At 35.9% G+C, this 20,250-nt stretch overlaps 2 protein-coding genes across 5 annotated transcripts in view; one reads left to right on the forward strand and one right to left on the reverse strand.

Annotated features, from left to right (window-relative positions):
• Positions 1 to 256: 256 nt before the first annotated feature.
• Positions 257 to 2,261, reverse strand: med18 (mediator of RNA polymerase II transcription, subunit 18 homolog (yeast)). Of its 2 annotated transcripts, XM_052577528.1 has the most exons (3): positions 2,109 to 2,261; positions 1,853 to 1,983; positions 257 to 980 (listed from the first exon to the last, which is right to left on the reverse strand). In XM_052577528.1, exons 2-3 carry the CDS (start codon positions 1,923 to 1,925, stop codon positions 427 to 429), a joined length of 627 nt encoding a protein of 208 aa, XP_052433488.1. In that variant the 5' UTR covers positions 1,926 to 1,983; positions 2,109 to 2,261; the 3' UTR covers positions 257 to 426. The 2 variants fall into 2 exon arrangements, with proteins under 2 accessions (XP_052433488.1, XP_052433487.1); XM_052577527.1 differs by having other exon boundaries at positions 1,853 to 2,181.
• A 725-nt stretch (positions 2,262 to 2,986) lies between these two features.
• The window catches only part of atg5 (ATG5 autophagy related 5 homolog (S. cerevisiae)), a 34,612-nt gene continuing 17,348 nt past the window's right edge, over positions 2,987 to 20,250 (forward strand). The window contains exons 1-6 of one of the 3 annotated variants that reach the window (XM_052578451.1): positions 2,987 to 3,069; positions 3,964 to 4,118; positions 4,216 to 4,343; positions 5,282 to 5,360; positions 5,434 to 5,596; positions 11,831 to 11,925. In XM_052578451.1, the coding sequence (XP_052434411.1) occupies positions 4,011 to 4,118; positions 4,216 to 4,343; positions 5,282 to 5,360; positions 5,434 to 5,596; positions 11,831 to 11,925 (573 nt within the window). In that variant the 5' untranslated portion in view covers positions 2,987 to 3,069; positions 3,964 to 4,010. Of the gene's footprint in view, positions 3,070 to 3,769; positions 3,789 to 3,963; positions 4,119 to 4,215; positions 4,344 to 5,281; positions 5,361 to 5,433; positions 5,597 to 11,830; positions 11,926 to 20,250 lie in introns of those variants that run through there. The other 2 variants (XM_052578452.1, XM_052578453.1) reach the window with 2 other exon arrangements.

A 20,250-nucleotide genomic window follows, 5' to 3' on the forward strand; every position in this document is an offset into this window, starting at 1 on the left:
CCAGACCAAAATAAGTACTTCAGAACACTGAAGAGGCTAATAACGCTGAAAATGAAATCATTAGGAAAACTGCAGGCTTTGACGGATGCTGTTTAAACACACTGTTTGTCACACCAGATGTTTGAAGTGGAAAGCAACAATTCACACAAGAAAGAATTTACACAGATTAACTTTATGTCCAAGTCTTATGAAGCAATGTTTTTTTTTTTTTTTTTCTTAAAAATAATAGCTTAAGAACTGAAATCACCAAGCGAAAAAAGGGAGGAAATGACTCAAATGAGAAGTTTATTTGTCACTTATTTTATCATTCAGTTATTTCAGTTTTATTTAGTTGCTAAAAATACATGTTTTGAATGTTTATCATTCAATTACCATAAAATACCCATCATCATAATAACACAAGCAAAACTCTCAAATGAAGTCACACTACATAAGTCTTTTAGGGTCAATTTTCTCAAGGTGCACCAGAGGTTTCAGCTGTTCTGCGAAGCTTCTCATGTCCTCAGACACAGTGTCCTGTCCCGCAGGAGCCAGTACACTCAGCTCAACAAGATACGACAGAGAGAGTGGCTCTGTGTTCTCCGTGTTTCCTGTCGCCAGGACACGTAACAGTTTGCTCACTACCACCTTCATGGCACCCTTCCGGAACATTTGACCCTTGGCCACAAACTCATGGTCCATGCGGAAACCCATCTCGTTGAGAAACTCCGGTAAGCTGTGCGAGGCAGCCACATCCACACAGTTGCGCACCAATGCATGACGGCTTTTGTCGCCCACCTCAGGCTGACCTAGATAGCGCAGATGCCAGGGGGCAGTGGGGTGAAGAAGCGAGCGGCGCGCACGCAACATGAACGGGTTGCCCTGTTGACCCTTCAGCAGATACACCAGCTCATGATCGGCAAAGCTCTCAGGCTCCATGTTATCACACAGACCTCTGAGTCGATGTAGGAGACTCTCCATAGACTGATCCAGTACACTGCCTGTGTCGAAAAAATCAACAAAACAGTAAAGTTAGAAGATATAACTTTACAAATCTTGAAAAAAAAAAAAACAGTGACACATTTATGGGAGTCTTTTATTGTCATGGAATTAATAAATAAGAAGGTAATTGCAGTTTATAACTCTGTTACAATTCTGTGTTATAAACTTACAAACAATTCTGACTTTTTTCCCCTCATAATTCCAAGTTTACATTTCACAGTTCTGAGTTTATATATCTCAAATAGTTTTCAACCATGATGGAATAAAAAAAAAAAAAAGCCAAGTTTTTTTTTTTCTTTTTGTGTGTGTGTGTGTGTGTGTGTGCAATTGCAAGTTTTTTCAAATCTGACTTATCTTCTCAGAATAAAGAGACTCAAAACTCAAAATTGTCAGAAAAAAAAACGTCTTGTAGGACTTTTTTGAAGGAAAAGAAAAAGAAATGAAAATGAGAAAAGAATTGTGAGATGAAAGTCGCAATAAGCTTTTTTTTTTATTATTATTTTTATTTCCATGCTGGAAACAGGCTTCCATACATGCTTCTGTTCAAATGTTTCTTTATCAAATTAAAATCAACAGAATGATTACCAGTAATCCCTGAAATTTGTGCAGGAGTTAAAGCAAAAAAATAACCTCACAAAATGTTTTTGCTTATAATTATTGTAATGAATTATTTACATTTCTTTATTTAGCAGACCATTTTAAACAAAATATTTAGAAATGCGAAATACAATACAATGAGTGATTTATCATAAGGAATTACACAAGAAATTCTCATACAACAAAGTTTCAAATACTCACCAGATAACTATAAACTAGATGGCTGAGGGATATAATAACAGTAGTGAGGTTATAATAAAGAACTGGTGTTTACCTTGCAGAAGATACTCCATCATATTAATGGCTCCACCCGTGACGGGCATCACAGTGACCGGAGGAGCCTCCATCACTCTGAAACTGACTCTTCTGGACACTTCAAGTCTTTTAACACTTTAACTACCTGAGCTTTAAACGAATCGTATATAAACACACACAACAAAAGATCTGGAGAAACAGTAAAATATTAACAACAAAACACCACCAGCCAGTATAAACCCTGAATAATAAATGCAAAATAACGTATGTTTTACTTGTTATATGAAAGCAAATTCCAAACAGTTTATGCGTTTGGCTCCTTCTTCTTCTTCTTCTTCTTCTTCTTCTTCTTCTTCTTCTTGATGGTGTTTAATGGCGGATGGCATACAACTTAATTAGGTGCATTACCGCCACCTACTGATCAGGACCTTTATCTCCACTAAATTATTATATGATATAATTCCGTGTTCTTTAAATAATTCATTCAAATTAGTTTTTCCGGTTTTATTCCCTAAAATATTAATGAAATTAAGTTTTTCTTTATTTTCCTTGAGAACATCAATCAGTATCTTTCTTTCCTTTCCGTATCTTTGACATTTAATCATATAATCTTCCTCCATTTTACAATATTCACATTTTCCAGTTTCACGTCTCCCCATTATGCTTTTGTCTAAAATGCCATCAACATCCTGTGGCTCAGTGGTAGAGCATTGCGTTTGGATTGGGTAAAAGCATCTGATAAATGCACAAATGTAAAATGTCACTCGGCTGCCCCAATGTGCAAAACGCGCACGCGCAGTGACGATTGACGGTTTTTCCCGTTCGTTTCGCGCCATCTATCGGACTTAAAGGGGTCTCTTTTTCATACTAACGTTTATAACATTTACGACTCAAATGTATGAAAACTGAAATTCCGCCAATAATAACTCAAATTATGAATTGAATGAAATTGCAATTCTAATTTTGGTAAATGTGTTTTGTTTATGTGAAATAATAATAATGTGTGACATCCCTATATATATATATATCCCTATATATATATATATATAATTACTGTAAACAGAACTGTGGAATGAACGCATAGATTAACTGCGACTTTTATTGTGAAAGACAATGACAGCGTTTAACGTGTAACGTTAGAGACTTTTATTTTGAAGGTACGTGCCATCTTAGGGATACATGACACCGCTTGGTGTTAAAAATGAGCCCAACGCTTCCTGTAGACATCTAATGAATGTAATTTGTTATTCTGTTTTCTGTTATTAATGTGTGGATACAGTAGTTTCTGAGTTCGAGGCATTCTGGTATCGTTAATAGTTCCAGAGGTGTCTCGTCGTGTGTAATGTTGTTCTGTCAGTTCTGTGTTTCAAACATGATCATAGTTACAGTTTCACTAATACCTGATTATATCAGACGGTTTTACAGTGTGTCGATTTAAAGATTGTCATGGTTCTTCTGTATGCCATAAACGACGTTAATTTACATGATAACACTAGACCCAATGTTAGCAGAGCTAATATTTTACTTATGATTACATTTAATTTCCTCTATTAATAATTATTTCTGGAGTCATTTAGACTAGAAGCTGTTTTCTCATTCTGAGATATGGTTTTCAAAACAGTAGAAAGTATTAAATAAAAAATATAAAAACGAATACATCAAATGTACAATTCGGACAACCCTAAACCTTTATTTTATAAAGTCATTTTCTAATCTCAAATGTTTCATCAGTAGTAAAAATAAATAAAAAAGTAGTGGAGTTCGTGAAAATTAAAGTGGTTAACTATAAAGCAAACACATTAGTGGAAAAATGAATATCAATTTTCAGAGATATTCCAGGTTTTTTTAGGTTACTTCCTGATGTTGTCTATGTTTGTCTGTTTCTGAACTGCTGAATCTCAGTTCCACCCATCTGATGTTAATCAGAGGAACAGATAGTGCCAGCCCAAACGCAGGTCACTAGTTGAGCCAATGCATTCATTAGGATTTTTACTTACATAAGACTTACTTTTAATTGTTTTCACAGTTGTAAATGTATTTCATAATATTCAAACACTTACTTAAAATCACTGAAGTTACTATCAGAACTGCTTGGTGTTATGAAATATTGAAGTTCTTTGTTCTAAACAGCTCAGAAACTGAATACATTGTATGTGTCACCTAGAGAGGTAATAATAATGGCAGATGACAAGGATGTCCTCCGAGATGTGTGGTTCGGCAGGATCCCGGCCTGTTTCACCCTGTCTCCAGAGGAAACCACAGAGAGAGAGGCTGAACCCTACTATGTCAGTTAAGAGTCCGACTTTCTTTCTTTCTTTCTGCTGTAGAGCGGTTAGTCTCATGTCACCTGACCTGTGCTGTTTCTCTCTGTCAATCTGTCAGCTGCTCCTCCCACGGGTCAGTTACCTGACGCTAGTCACTGATAAAGTCAAGAAACACTTCCTCCGAGTCATGAAGGCAGAAGACGTGGAGGAGATGTGGTTAGAATACGAGGGAACGCCTCTCAAATGGTATGTTGAGCTGAAAGTGTGTTTCCAAACCTCTTGTTTAATCTAAACAAACTCATTTTCACATTCATTCATTTTGCGGGTGATTTCATCCAAAGTCACTTGCACAGCTACTCAACTAAGTGAGGTCCAGAAACAATTAAGGCTGAATGCAGGTCACTTATACAAAATGCATATGGATATCATTATTCCAATAATATGTCTTGGGAAGAAGATATTTAAATACTTTGTTTTATGATCAGAACAGAAGTCTGTAGTTTCAAAACAAATAATGCAACGCAATACATTGCACCGACCATTACAAGACTAACAGATACAAAGTTGCCTGGATGTGAGAGTTTTAAAATCTATGAAATGTAATAAATCAGATCTAAGTACTAGTGCTGGATGTCAATAAACACATATATGCATCAGCTAAGAAACCACCCTAGTACAAATGTGTGTTCCTCAAAAGCGTGATGAATCATTCATATTTGATACAGTTCTTTTTATTATTTTTTCTAATGGATATGGATAATCAAGTAATTATACAAAAACATATATTATGCACGAAGTTTTTTTTCAGAAAGTGTTCATCATGTTGATCATTTAGAGGCTGTTTACAGTACTTTCTCGATGGCATTTTCTTAGCTGATGCATATATGTGGTTACTTATGTCCAACACTTGTACACAGATCTGATTTATTCCTTTTTATAGATGTTTTACACTCTTAAATCCAGGCAGCTAGTTTTAGTCCATTAATGGTGTGAGATATAGGTTTACTTTTGTCTTGTACCACTAGGTGGCAGGACAAAACAAGGCTTTTGGATGAGATCTCTGCTTGCTTGAGGAACGAGAGCTGTTAGATTTTTGCCACATTTTGAGTAATTCCCTGATTGGTTTTGCTAATGCCTTATGTTTTCTTGATGGACTATAAATGTGTTATTTTCATCGTTTTAAGGCACTATCCCATTGGCGTTTTGTTTGATCTCCACGCTTCAAACACAGCTCTGCCCTGGAATGTCACAGTGCACTTTAAGGTGCGTAGACTCAATCATTTATTTTTCATGAAGTTATTAATATCCTACAGTTGTAATTGCCTTTATTTTGTAGAACTTCCCAGAAGATGACTTGCTTCACTGCGCATCGAATTCTGTGATAGAAGCGCATTTCATGTCATGCATTAAAGAGGCAGATGCACTCAAACACAAAGGCCAAGTCATCAACGACATGCAGAAGAAAGACCATAAACAACTGTGGATGGGTCTGCAGAACGGTAAGAACTGCTGACATATTTGATACTCACATTTTTTTCTTTCTTTTTGTAAGTTAACCTACTACAACCCTCTAAAATGATGCATGGATAATAAAGTACTATACAAAAGCCTGCTAAAAAAACATGAATGGATAATTAACCCTAACCGTAACCCTAAGTTCAGTAAGTGTTCATCTTGAAATATTACTAACAATTTTAAGTTTATTCTTACGTTTAATATATAAAGATCAGTATAGATTTTACAAAAAAAAAAAAAAAAAAAAAAAAAAAACCCAAACAGTACCTAAACCTGTAGGTGGTACTAAAAAGCCATTTCTTTAAACAGTCAATCAAATGACAGAAAACATGTAGGACGTTCATATATCCGTTTTGCTTGCACTCTTCATGTGCATACTCTGTAAGGCAAGATAATACATGTGGGAATATTAAAATAAAATATAACTCTATACTTCCTTAGTTGGATAATCACTATAAATTAAAACAATTGATTTTTATGAAAAGTTTTCTAAAAAATGTTAGGTTTAAATAATAATAATAATGATAGACATTGTTTAATTTAATATTAGATTTTGGATAACTCTTTTATTGCTCCATAATTCAGGAAATACTGTCAACAGCTGGGAAATATTTAGAAACTAGCTGTGTCTTGCTTTAAATGGATAAGCTACCCCAAAATGAAAACTATCCTTTACTTGCCCTCAAGTTCTTTCAAACCTTTATGAATTTATATATTCTGTTGAACACAAAAAAGTTGGCCTATTATGAAGAAAGCGGGTAGCTCCCCATATTTTTTTCTTCCATACTATGGAAGTCAATGAAGACCAGCAACCGTTTGGTAACCCACATTCTTTAGAATATCTTCTTGTATGTTCAACAGAAGAAAGAAACTTTTGAGTGTGAGTAAATGATGACAGGATTTCCTTTTTTTGAGTGAACAACGCCTTTAAAGCTGGGATACACTACTCAACTTTTGCCCATGCATTTTGCCCCAGTTTCCCGACTGAATGAGTTGACGGTAACTGCAGAAACTTAGGCCATCCTTGAAAATATTTTGGTTTGCAGTAACAGTAATAAAAAAAAAAAGGGTCGTTAGGTCAGTCTATTTTTTTTTTTCAAGTTTCAATGTAAAAAAAAAAAAAGGAAAATTTTGGTGATGGTGATGACGTAGGTATGCATTTAAACAAATTAGTATCGTGACGTCACTGACTGGGTCTTCAACCCGTGCCTTTGGGTGCATAATTGCAAACCTCATTTTGATGCAGGCTATATAGACCACAAACGAAATAAATTTTTTTTGTCAAAAACATGTTTATTACATGAATATCAGTTGAGAAGAAAAAAAATGAGGTACTGTTTTACTAGCATCCACCACTAGGTATCAATGCAACCTACAAATGAGAGACTGTTTACTTTGCTTTCTTGGGTTGTCACTGTAGTGAAAAAAATCCTGTTTGATTTGAGTGACAAGTGTTCATTGAATCGATTGTAAAATCTAAATAAGTTATATACGGCAAATAACACCAAAAATAGGTAAATCAACGGACAACAGGCAGGACGAATGTAAAGACCAATATTTCTGATGATTTATTGGCATGAAGTTACGTGCACAATGACAAACAGGAGTGCAACATTTTCGAAAAACAATAAGCAGGGTGGACTGCCATAATGCAAAACATTTACTGTAGGCTTCAACGTGGCTGTGTTTTCGATTAGAAATGTCAACAACAACAAAAAATCATATAGGCGATTCTAGGACTGTCAAAAAAAACAAAACATCGAATTTCGAATTTAAAATAAAAATCCACATTCGAATTTTAGGTGTGCATTAAGGAAGCTGCATTATGAGCCTCGGTACTTCACAGTCCGTGTTCCATTCCATCTCGCCGCAGTAGCTGCTGTCTCATCTTTCACCTCGTGTACGCGCACCGTCCACTCTGTCTCAAAAAATGCCCGCATGTGGATGATGAAAAGGACATAATGCAGACAGTGTACGGATGGCCGAAGTATACTTGATCTTTATCAGTGGCGCACGAGATGCAATGACGATGTATGTGGCATTGCATTATAAGGTTATGTTAGCCTACCCAGTTGAAGCCACTACAAAAAAAAAAAAAAAAGAAGAAGAGAACATCAACGTGGAGAAGATCTTGTTCACATCAAAACTGAAACCAAGCCATTCACACAGAACGCATATTTCGTGAATTTTCTAGTGGGACACCGTTGGACTCGCGTCTCACACGAGATCCACATGTTTAGAAAGACATGTAAAATTAATGTATTTCATTTAATTTTTAAAAAATATCTTGAGACTTTATGTTAAGTTTTTGTTCCCCATCCCACTGCATTTCATGTTTTTTAAACAAAATACATTGCGCCAAAGCACTGAACAACATTCATTTGGAAAACAGTGTCTCAATAATGCAAAATGATAGTTATGATAGTTAAAGGCAGTTCATCATTGAATTCAGTTATGTCATCTCTGTTCAGTTGAAATAGTGTCTGTTTTAATTTGCAATCAAGTCAATGATATCGCTGTAGATGAAGTGACCCCAACTAAGCAAGCCAGAGGCGACAGCGGCAAGGAACCGAAACTCCATCGGTGACAGAATGGAGAAAAAAACCTTGGGAGAAACCAGGCTCAGTTGGGGGGCCAGTTCTCCTCTGACCAGACGAAACCAGTAGTTCAATTCCAGGCTGCAGCAAAGTCAGATTGTGCAGAAGAATCATCTGTTTCCTGTGGTCTTGTCCTGGTGGTCCTCTGAGACAAGGTCTTTACAGGGGATCTGTATCTGGGGCTCTAGTTGTCCTGGTCTCCGCTGTCTTTCAGGGATGTAGAGGTCCTTTCTAGTTGCTGATCCACCATCTGGTCTGGATACATACTGGATCCGGGTGACTGCAGTGACCCTCTGATCTGGACACAGACTGGATCTGGTGGCCACGGTGACCTCGGAACAAGAGAGAAACAGACAAATATTAGCGTAGATGCCATTCTTCATATTTAAGTAATCTAATGTACATCTAAAGACTCATCTTTTTCACCTGCACTTAACCTACTAACACCAGTACTTTTCCTTTTCTTGTCTTTTTCATTTAATAAAAAAAAAAAGAAAAAAAAATTATATACACCTGGCTATGCGTTCTATACTAGACTAACTGAGACTTGTCATGGCACTTGTATTCTGTTGTTGTTCTCTTGTTGACCTGACTGCTTCTATTGTTCTCATTTGTAAGTCGCTTTGGATAAAAGCGTCTGCTAAATGATTAAATGTAAATGTAAATGTAAGTAAAAAATTGGAATTTAGTTTTTCAGCTATTTTGATAGCCCTAGGCGATTCTAGCCCGAATCTGTATCTGTATGCATGAGACTGTCTGAATACCGGCAGAATTCACATTTCTGTTGTTAAAAAGAGCAACACTGTGTAGAAGTATTATTTGCTGTTATGAGTGTGTGTCCGAAGCTGTAGTTGCTGTGTGACGCGTGTTCCAAAACAAACAAAAAAACTGGACGCGCTCCAAAAAAAGGCAGAAGCTCTGAGAGAAGGTCGTTAAAATGAATTTCCTATTTTCGTTTTCAAAACTTGTGTTGGTTGGTCCAATCGATTCGTGCAATAGATTTTCGAACATAAAGTGACAGCCGATATGGTCAAGGTTTTAGACTAGACAGGAGAAGGATGGGAAAAGGTCTGGGCACAGTTTAGGGCTGCACGATGTGTCGTTTAAGCATCGATATGGCAATGTACGAATCCACGATAGTCACATCGCAGGATGTGCGATATAGGCTGTTGTAGTTGATCCGTTATTCATTAACTGTTTGGGCCAGCTGCTCCCGGGCCCTTGACGTATGTGATTCGCGGATTAATTGCACAGCTAAACCATCCTAGAGTGAAAGTTTATCATTTGCATGTGTTTTTAAGTCCTGTCAGTTTAACAGGGCAGAGAGAGAGAGCGCGCGCGAGAGAGAGAGAGGGCGGAAGAGAGAGAGAGAGTGAGAGAGAGCGAGCGAGCGAGCCCCGGCAACACGCTCACCGTCTTCAAACAACACAAGCGCTGTCTTGCTCTCTCTCCCTCGTGCATATTAATCAATTGACACGATGGTGTCGATGTTTAAATCATTTAAAATCAGAATGTAAGTGTGCTCACCCCATTTTTATTCATATCGCACCCCATTAGATTTCATATCGCAATATATAATGCAGAAAAATAAAATATCGCAATGTCATTTTTTCCCAATATTGTGCAGCCCCTAGCAGTTTTTCCAGAACTTTGTGCCAAGTTAAAGCGGTGTCGAGCTGTTTTAATGCAGTTTTTAGATGTACTATGGTGCCTGAACCCATATGACTTTGAACAGTGACCGCGAACATTTTGTTTACAGCATCCGCAGCCGTCATTACCAAGCACGAACCGTTGACTCTGACAATGAATGAGAATATGGGACGAAGCGAACGCACAGGCCATAGTGTGACATCCGTTAACCAATAGTGTAAACAGATGACATCAGAGGGTTTTTTTTAATCAAGGAAGATAGCCTTCGTTTTTATGTAGGCCTAGGAAATTTATATATTTACAATACTTACTTAAATATAATTAATATTATTTTATTGCTTTTGTATTAGTTGTTTGAAGAGTTCGGTTTTAACGCAAATTTACAATTGGCAAGTCGGTTGGACTAAAAGCAAAAAATAAAATAAAGGATTTTTTTTAAAGGAAATTTTTAAGGATGGCCTTATAGCCAGTTTAGAGATTTTTAGCTGTCATAGTTGACAGATTTCATAGAAAATTACATACTCTGATATTTAGACTATGATTCCATCCAGTCGGAGGACATAAAATATTTTGAGATGATTTTAGAGCAGATATTGTATTAAATTTTCATGTGTCTCCTAGCAATGAGGCGCATGCTTTTGCTTGAGTTTGTTGTGTTTGTGTGATCCCTTGTTGTTTAGTTTATGAAGTCCACTTTTTTCCTCTGTAACCGTTTAAGTTGGAACGTGTATGAATAATTAGAAAATCTGTTCAGATTTTGAAAAAATAGTTTTCCCAATTTTTTTTTTTTAAGTGTAAAAATGCTGAAAATGTACTCATCCTCAGGCCATCCAAGATGTAGATGAGTTTGTTTCTTCATTCAAACAGAATTGGAGAAATGTAGCATTATATCACATGCTCAACAGTGGATCCTCTGAAGTGAGCTCATGACGTAATGCTAATTTCCTATAAATCTGCCCAAAAAATCATGGATGTCCCGAGAAAGTTTTCAGCAAATTTTCATCTATGGGTGTAATAGTTTAAAAGTTGTGTGGTGCATTCTAGCTTTGAGCTTTAAAGATAATGTCTTCAGTAACTTCAAACCCACACTTTCATCTGAGAATAAGTGTGTGTGATGAAGGCAGTGCTTAGGCAGTGGTTTCAGTAGTTAATTTAAAGGTGAAAATGTGAAGCTCTGCAGATAAACTGAGAGAGGTGTAAGTTTCAGAAGCATAGATGTTTTGATAACACACTGTCACAGCTGTGTGAGCAGAGAAAGTAACAATTTCTAAGCGGATGTTGATTTTCACCTGCACATGTGAGAACGCAGCCAGCATGACAGAACACACATGGCTTAGCTCAGAACTCATGCCCGTTTATTCCAAAGTTATCAACTGTAACTATAACATTTTAATAATCATTATAATTCTATTAGAATAGGGAAATCCACAACTATAATTCACAGCTGTAATGATACTAACACAGAGGAATGGTATCAGTGGAATCACTTTCAGAAGGTTTTTTTCCAGCTGAATAACAGTAAATACATGTGCTGTATAAATGGCAGCCAGGTAGAATCTGTCCGACTTTAAAGTGCTCAAGCATTTTAAATGGCAGACAACAAAACAGCATCATGTGCTCATAATAAACAGAATGTTATTGGCCATTGCTGTGGATGCTAATATAGTATAGTATTTTGTTCTTGGTGTGAAATGCACCTTTATTTGAAATATGTAAATCTAAATTGTTTTCTTTCTTCTGTGAAGCACAATAAGAGATGCTAGACACATGTTAGGGACTGACTGCCGTAGCCACTATTCACTTTCATTGAATTTTTGTTCCATACATTGAAAGTAAATGGTTACTGAGGCTTCCCCATGGAAGAAAGAAATTCTAATTGTTGGTACAATACTGTGCTGCATAATTTGAGAAAGAATCATAATGAAAGATGAGTTATTGTCATTGATTAAAACAATTTCTTTCTTTTATCAGATAAATTCGACCAGTTCTGGGCCATGAATCGTAAGCTCATGGAGTATCCTACCGAAGAGGGAGGCTTCCGCTATATCCCCTTTAGAATATATCAGGTATTTCCTCATGCATTTACTTTCTGCAGTCATGTACTGTACTGTTAAAATGAGTTCCACAATAAATAAAAGTATATGAATAGAACAGTCTTAACGTAAACCATAAAAAAAACCTGCTTCTTGAAAATGAAAATGATTTAAACATTTACTTAAAATGAATTTAAGAGAGTTTAAAAATAGAAAATGATTTTACATAAAATACAGTGCAATACATAAAATATAGTGTAATCAGTTCGGACATCGCATAGTCCTCATTCAATAAATGCACAGCTAAACAATGAGCAATAGCTACATTTACTATAGAAGTAATTAATCTTTGTAAAAAAATACAAGTCTTAGTTCATGTTAGCTCATTAAATAACACAGTTGCAACTTTCAATTTTAACAATGTGTTATTAAATATTGGAATACAAAAGATTAATGAATGTTCAGAATTTTTTTTTCATTGGCAGTTTATGTTAACTAATGAAGCCATAATGTAAAGTGTGAATGAACAATAAAAGATCAAAACACTTTCAAACAATATCTAAGGCATTTGTAGTCCAGATAAAAAATAAATAAATAAAAAAAATGAATGTTTGAAGATAAATAGCCTATTAAGTCTAAATATTTCAGTAGTTGGCTCTGTAATAAACACCATAGGGAAAACACAAATCTGAATGGTTATGTAAGATTACCGTATTTTCCGGACTGTAAGTCGCACTTTTTTTCATAGTTTGGCTGGTTCTGCGACTTATAGTCAGGTGTGACTGACTCATTTATCAAAATTACTTTGACATGAACTGACAGAAATGGACCAAGAGAAAACATTACCGTGTACAGCCGCGAGAGGACGCTCTATGCTGCTCAGTGCTCCTCTGGTCTACACTGAGAACATAGAGCGCCCTCTCGAGGCTGTAGACGGTAATGTTTTCTATTGGTGCTTGGTTCTAAATAAATGCGACGTGTGCACCGAATGACCGAATGCAATATTTTGTGTGCGGAACATAGGTACATTTTCATGCAGCTGATTCTAAAGTTTTCAAAAGCTATCACGCAAGTGTGAACATTGCTACAACTAGGGAAAAAAACGGCCGTAATTCAAACGCAGCTCCCATCGGCATTTAAACAGACTTTTGCTCTTTATTCCAATCGGGCCAACAAAAATAACGAAATCTGAGCAGGTCTTAAAACTTAAAGTGTTGATGCTGCACTTTACACTTTGGAAAAGTTATATATATATTTTAAATATGAGCAGGCCTACAAGCTGGGATTGGTAATGCTGCACTGTAATCATAGTTCTTTATTTATATTTTTCATTATATTTTATTATGTGATATTGGTTTGAGACTTAGAGTATTTTATTAAGTGGAGAACTTTGCAGCAGTGTTTAAAAAAAAAAAAAAATGTAAACAAATTGTTAAAAAAAGTTTATAGTAATAAACAACCTGCAGTTTAATGTTTCATTTCTTTCCCTTACTGTACCGAAAATGAACCGAACCGTGACTTTAAAACCGAGGTACGTACCGAACCGTAATTTTTGCGTACCGTTACACCCCTAAGGGTAAGGGCTGCATTTAGCCATCTGCTGTCAGAGAGTGAATGTGCTTTCATTCAGCGCGTCTCTCACGTGTTACTTTATGTGCTTCTCATCTGTGCTTGTTTACATCAGAGCGCATGCTCTCTTTCAAGCAGCATACAGCGATGTTGTGCATTTTAAACAGCTGATGAGAATACTATTCTTAAAATGCATTCCAAATTATAAATAATTTGTAATGTATATTTATTCACGGTATTTAGAAGTGCCCACGATAACAATATCGTGCATATTAATGACGGCAATATATCGCATTACCGAATACCGGCACAAGTCTAATGGTACCTGAGCACATTACTGGCAAATCATCACCTACTGATCAATAAATATGACAAATAGTTTAAAACATCTGAATAGTTTGGGCTAAAATCATGATATTGAAACTTGCTAGGTGTCATCATGTTTTGAAAGTAGCTGAAACATTTGGGGCAGAACTACTTAATGATCAAAATGTTTCCAGATGCTTTGGTTATTGCTTTTGATCATCTAGTGTAATGCATCGATAAATATAATGGCATAATGTTAAAAAACCCTTCATGAATATAAAGCTCTAGGAATATAAACATTATTATTTTTTTATGAAATGCATAAATTATGTAGCTGTTTTTTTTTTTTTTTTCAGGTTGAGGTCTGTCCCTGTTAAAATAATTCCCATTTTCTAATTCCAAACTAATTAAAAAAAAAAAAAAATATATATATATATATATATATATATTTTATATATTTCTGTTGTTATAGCTGTTAGCTTTCTAAAATGATCCGCAGCACAGACTCTCTATTTTTATAAAAGCTCCCTAACAAAAATCATTAGGCTATTATATTTTGATGATAGGTTATGCTACGTGGAGCTAAACTCAGACAAGACGTCAGATAAAATATGTTACTGAATAAATACACAATTGTGATAGAGAATAAGAAGCTGACGTCTGATTTCTCCAAGTGGTTGCATTTACCATGTTTACTATGGTAACGTTAATGTTTAGCGTACATAGGCACGATCAAGCCCCGGACGTGACAGTGGAAACGCGACTGGCCCTGGCACGCATTAGCACACCCTGTTTAAGCTCGCCAGCAGTGGTGGACAGTAACGGAGTAGCTTTACTTCGTTACTGTACTTAAGTACATTTTTCAAGTATCTGTACTTCACTGGAGTAGTTTTATTTTGAGCAACTTTTACTTTTACTTCACTACATTCCAAAGCATAAAATCGTACTTTTTACTTCACTACATTTCATAAAACATATCGTTACTCCCTATATCACGTGCTCCGACACGCAGAAGCGGTGTCTGATTCATCATGAACGAACTGAGTCTTTTCAAAATAAACTTTTAAATCGGATCGCGAATCGCACCAAACGATTCGTTTACGAATTAGAATGATCCGATTGCAGCTGTTCTGGAGTCGACCACTCACTGATTCAAATGAACCGTTAAGTGCGAGTCTACAGAAGTAAGAACCGGGAGATCTTGTGAGCGCGCGTGCATCTGATGTTGCTAAAAGTAAGTTATGTCGAAATTTTGGATTAATTATTATAACATATTTAGGTCAAAACTGTCAGTTGTTTGGGAACTAAATCCGTTGTAAAGAGAGATCTATTTAAGCCCACTGAAATGCTCGAGTGCAGACGATGCAGACACATCAATTTTAGGTAAAAAAAACAACAACAACAAAAACCTTAAAACAACACAGATTAAATACAATAACTCATGCATGTTCAAATTCACCGCTGCCGTAATGTTAACAGTTTTATTAAAATGTCCTATGTGACGTCTGTTTTTATATTGTTTATCGACAGTAACGTTATACATATGTATATTGTTTGGATTAACTAGACGAGTAGACAGACATGAATGTTTATTCATAACCGTACTGAAAATAAGTAAATATTGTTAGCTGATGCTAACTGTCTAGCTAACAAGCTTGCTGGTGCTAAGTTGATGTAATTTTTATAAATGTCCAAATATTTTTATTCAGCCATATATATATATATATATATATATATATATATATATATATATATATATATATATATATATATATAGATAGATAGATAGATAGATAGATAGATAGATAGATAGATAGATAACATCTGGTTAGAAAAGAAAGGATGTGATGTTCAGAACATGGTAACTACAGTAATTATCAAAGTGGGAAGAGATGCACCCCATTTGGCCAGGGGTGTTTTTAAACCACAGACAAGATTTGAGAAGGAAAAAATCATTATGAATTTTTTTTTATTATTTTTTTCCTTAAAATGTTCTTCCTAACTTCAGGCCTTATTATCATGTCATATATACAGTACAGACCAAAAGTTTGGACACACCTTCTCATTCAAAGAGTTTTCTTTATTTTCATGACTATGAAAATTGTAGATTCACACTGAAGGCATCAAAACTATGAATTAACACATGTGGAATTATATACATAACAAAAAAGTGTGAAACAACTGAAAATATGTCATATTCTAGGTTCTTCAAAGTAGCCACCTTTTGCTTTGATTACTGCTTTGCACACTCTTGGCATTCTCTTGATGAGCTTCAAGAGGTAGTCACCTGAAATGGTCTTCCAACAGTCTTGAAGGAGTTCCCCGAGAGATGCTTAGCACTTGTTGGCCCTTTTGCCTTCTGTCTGCGGTCCAGCTCACCCCTAAACCATCTGGATTGGGTTCAGGTCCGGTGACTGTGGAGGCCAGGTCATCATCACTCTCCTTCTTGCTCAAATAGCCCTTGATGCCTTCAGTGTGACTCTACAATTTCATAGTCATGAAAATAAAGAAAACTCTTTGTATGAGTTTTCCAAACTTTTGGTCTGTACTGTAACTTTGATGTTCTGTAAAACAACAAACTTTAAAATACTTTTTTCTTACTGGTGAAAATCAGATGGTCATCTCTGTTTTCTCTCAGGTACATCACAGTGTAAGCTTCACAGTGAACATTACTCTAATCAGCGTAGTCCATATCAACAACAAAAATATATCTTGACTCCATATAGTGGTTATTTTGGAAAAAACCCCGGGTATTTTGAGCAGTAGGATTATAAAAAAATGTGCTAATATAAAATTAAATTAAGTAGCCTATGTAAAATTGCAAACATCTATCTTGCAGTACTTTTTTACTTAAGTACATAAAAAATTGAGTACTTTTGTACTTTCACTTGAGTAAAATTGAAAAAGGAGTACTTTTACTTTTACTGGAGTAATATTTTACCATATGTATCTGTACTTTTACTCAAGTACTTGATTTGTGTACTTCGTCCACCACTGCTCGCCAGTGAAAACGCGGCTATTGTAGTCCCTACCAGATGTAGTCCTTAAACAGCAATTCCTTTAAAAGAAAATATTTCCCTTTGCATTGAACTCTGAGCGTTGTAACTTTGCAGATACTTTATGCTCTAACAGCAACATTACACTAACATTAACTAAAGTTCGAAAAGTGAAATCAGTTAAATTAATTGGCCCAGAATGCTATTTTCAGCAATTTCCTTGCCTTAATTTTGCAGTCAGTTGTTTGAATGCTGGATTTGACAGCTCGAATGTCCAATTGGAGAATTCAGTATGCAAGTATTTGAATTGACAGTTTGAATGTTATAAATTCATATTGCAAATGTTTGTAATTTGAATGATTATTTGATTATTTTAATTCACCATTTGAATATTTGTTTGTTTGAACAGTTTGTATATAATATATATATATATATATATATATATATATATATATATATATATATATATATATATATATGTCTTTTTTAGCACGTTGGATTGTTATTTGACTTAATATTTTTCATTCATTCATTCATGGATGAATGAAATATTTTTCATTCATTGATTCATTTCATTTCATTCATTCATTCATTCATATTTTTTTTTTTTTTTTTTTTTTTTTTTTTTGTATATTCAAATGTTTCAGCAGTTGGATATTTTTAGACTGCACTAATATTGTTTGGACTTTGAATTGACAGTTTGAATATTCAAATGTCATGGATGTTTTAATTTACTATTACCACTCATGTCTTTAGGGGAAGGCTCAGGGGGTACCTGCTTCCCTTAATGACTTACTTTGTCTTTTAGACTCCAATTATTGCTTAAAGAACCTATAATCATCTGCATACTCTAAAGAACAGCCTAGCCTCTGATCATGAGCACTGAGACCGGAGAGCATCTCTTTTCTCTGGCCTCTTGCTTTTGGAGAAAGGCTAATGATGTCTGTTGTGTGGTTCATGTGCTGGTTTGCCAGCTAGGGTGTCAGGGGAGTTGAAAAGAAAGTGTCGGCACCAACAGTATCACACTTCTCATCAGTATCAGGAGCCTTTTGGATAATGCTGGGGTCAATAATTAATGCTGCCGTTTAAAAATGCAACGAAGTAGCTGTCACTTCTCACACTCTCTCTTCTCTGACTCTGGAGATGATCTTGGTCCAAGTGAGCAGTGAGTCAGTTTTTCTGGTAACCTGATCGAGGTCGTAGCATCCTGAGACACCTTCTCTTCCTGAGACCTGGGGGTGTCGGTGTCAGCTGGACTACCTGAGCCGTTGTGTCACCAGTTTCCTTTTCACAGTTCCAAGATTGACTCCTATTGTTTGTCAGGCCACTGTTTGTCACCACAGGTCCAGATCTTACAGAATGATACCCTCTATCACTGACCACATGCAAGCTGTGTGTGAAAACTGGATCCTGTTCAGCATTCGACACCTCGCTCACTCGCTCAAGGCCAAAGGAAAGACTAAGCCGTGACTGCCGGCTGTTAATCCCCTCAATATCTTATTCAGCAATTCACAACATTATACCCAACTATTGTGGGTTACAAAAACAGCTGCTAGGTGACAAGATATTAACAAATTAATTATTTGTTGTTAGCGCTCTATAATTGGTGTGAAAAGTGGGTACACTGAAATGACATAGATGCCATTTCTCCCAGCTGTAGTCATGTATGCTGACTGGGTAAAGATTACATAAACAGTGCCTTGTGAATGTGTTCATACCCTTTCATTTTTTTTTTTTTTTTTTTACGTTTTGTTTTGTTGCTGCCTTATGTTATTAAACTGCTTTAAATTTGCCCACCCCCACCAAAATCTACACTCCATACACCATAATAATAAAGCATAAAAAAAAAAAAATATATATATATATACAGTCTTGTTCAAAATAATAGCAGTACAATGTGACTAACCAGAATAATCAAGGTTTTTAGTATATTTTTTATTGCTACGTGGCAAACAAGTTACCAGTAGGTTCAGTAGATTGTCAGAAAACAAACAAGACCCAGCATTCATGATATGCACGCTCTTAAGGCTGTGCAATTGGGCAATTAGTTGAAAGGGGTGTGTTCAAAAAAATAGCAGTGTCTACCTTTGACTGTACAAACTCAAAACTATTTTGTACAAACATTTTTTTTTCTGGGATTTAGCAATCCTGTGAATCACTAAACTAATATTTAGTTGTATGACCACAGTTTTTTAAAACTGCTTGACATCTGTGTGGCATGGAGTCAACCAACTTGTGGCACCTCTCAGCTGTTATTCCACTCCATGATTCTTTAACAACATTCCACAATTCATTCACATTTCTTGGTTTTGCTTCAGAAACAGCATTTTTGATATCACCCCACAAGTTCTCAATTGGATTAAGGTCTGGAGATTGGGCTGGCCACTCCATAACATTAATTTTGTTGGTTTGGAACCGAGACTTTGCCCGTTTACTAGTGTGTTTTGGGTCATTGTCTTGTTGAAACAACCATTTCAAGGGCATGTCCTCTTCAGCATAGGGCAACATGACCTCTTCAAGTATTTTAACATATGCAAACTGATCCATGATCCCTGGTATGCGATAAATAGGCCCAACACCATAGTAGGAGAAACATGCCCATATCATGATGCTTGCACCTCCATGCTTCACTGTCTTCACTGTGTACTGTGGCTTGAATTCAGAGTTTGGGGGTCATCTCACAAACTGCCTGTGGCCCTTGGACCCAAAAAGAACAATTTTACTCTCATCAGTCCACAAAATGTTCCTCCATTTCTCTTTAGGCCAGTTGATGTGTTCTTTGGCAAATTGTAACCTCTTCTGCACATGCCTTTTTTTTAACAGAGGGACTTTGCGGGGGATTCTTGAAAATAGATTAGCTTCACACAGACGTCTTCTAACTGTCACAGTACTTACAGGTAACTCCAGACTGTCTTTGATCATCCTGGAGGTGATCATTGGCTGAGCCTTTGCCATTCTGGTTATTCTTCTATCCATTTTGATGGTTGTCTTCCGTTTTCTTCCACGTCTCAGAACAGCCTATCATTTTTTGCACCTCTTTATAGGTTTTCCCCTCTCTAATCAACTTTTTAATCAAAGTACGCTGTTCTTCTGAACAATGTCTTGAACGACCCATTTTCCTCAGCTTTCAAATGCATGTTCAACAAGTGTTGGCTTCATCCTTAAATAGGGGCCACCTGATTCACACCTGTTTCTTCACAAAATTAATGACCTCAGTGATTGAATGCCACACTGCTATTTTTTTGAACACACCCCTTTCAACTAATTCAACTAATTGCCCAATTGCACAGCCTTAAGAGCGTGCATATCATGAATGCTGGGTCTCATTTGTTTTCTGAGAATCTACTGAACCTACTGGTAACTTGTTTGCCACGTAGCAATAAAAAATATACTAAAAACCTTGATTATTCTGGTTAGTCACATTGTACTGCTATTATTTTGAACAAGACTGTATATATATATATATATATATATATATATATATATA

This window comes from Carassius gibelio, chromosome B16 (assembly GCF_023724105.1).
Source record: "Carassius gibelio isolate Cgi1373 ecotype wild population from Czech Republic chromosome B16, carGib1.2-hapl.c, whole genome shotgun sequence".
Lineage (NCBI taxonomy): Eukaryota > Metazoa > Chordata > Actinopteri > Cypriniformes > Cyprinidae > Carassius > Carassius gibelio.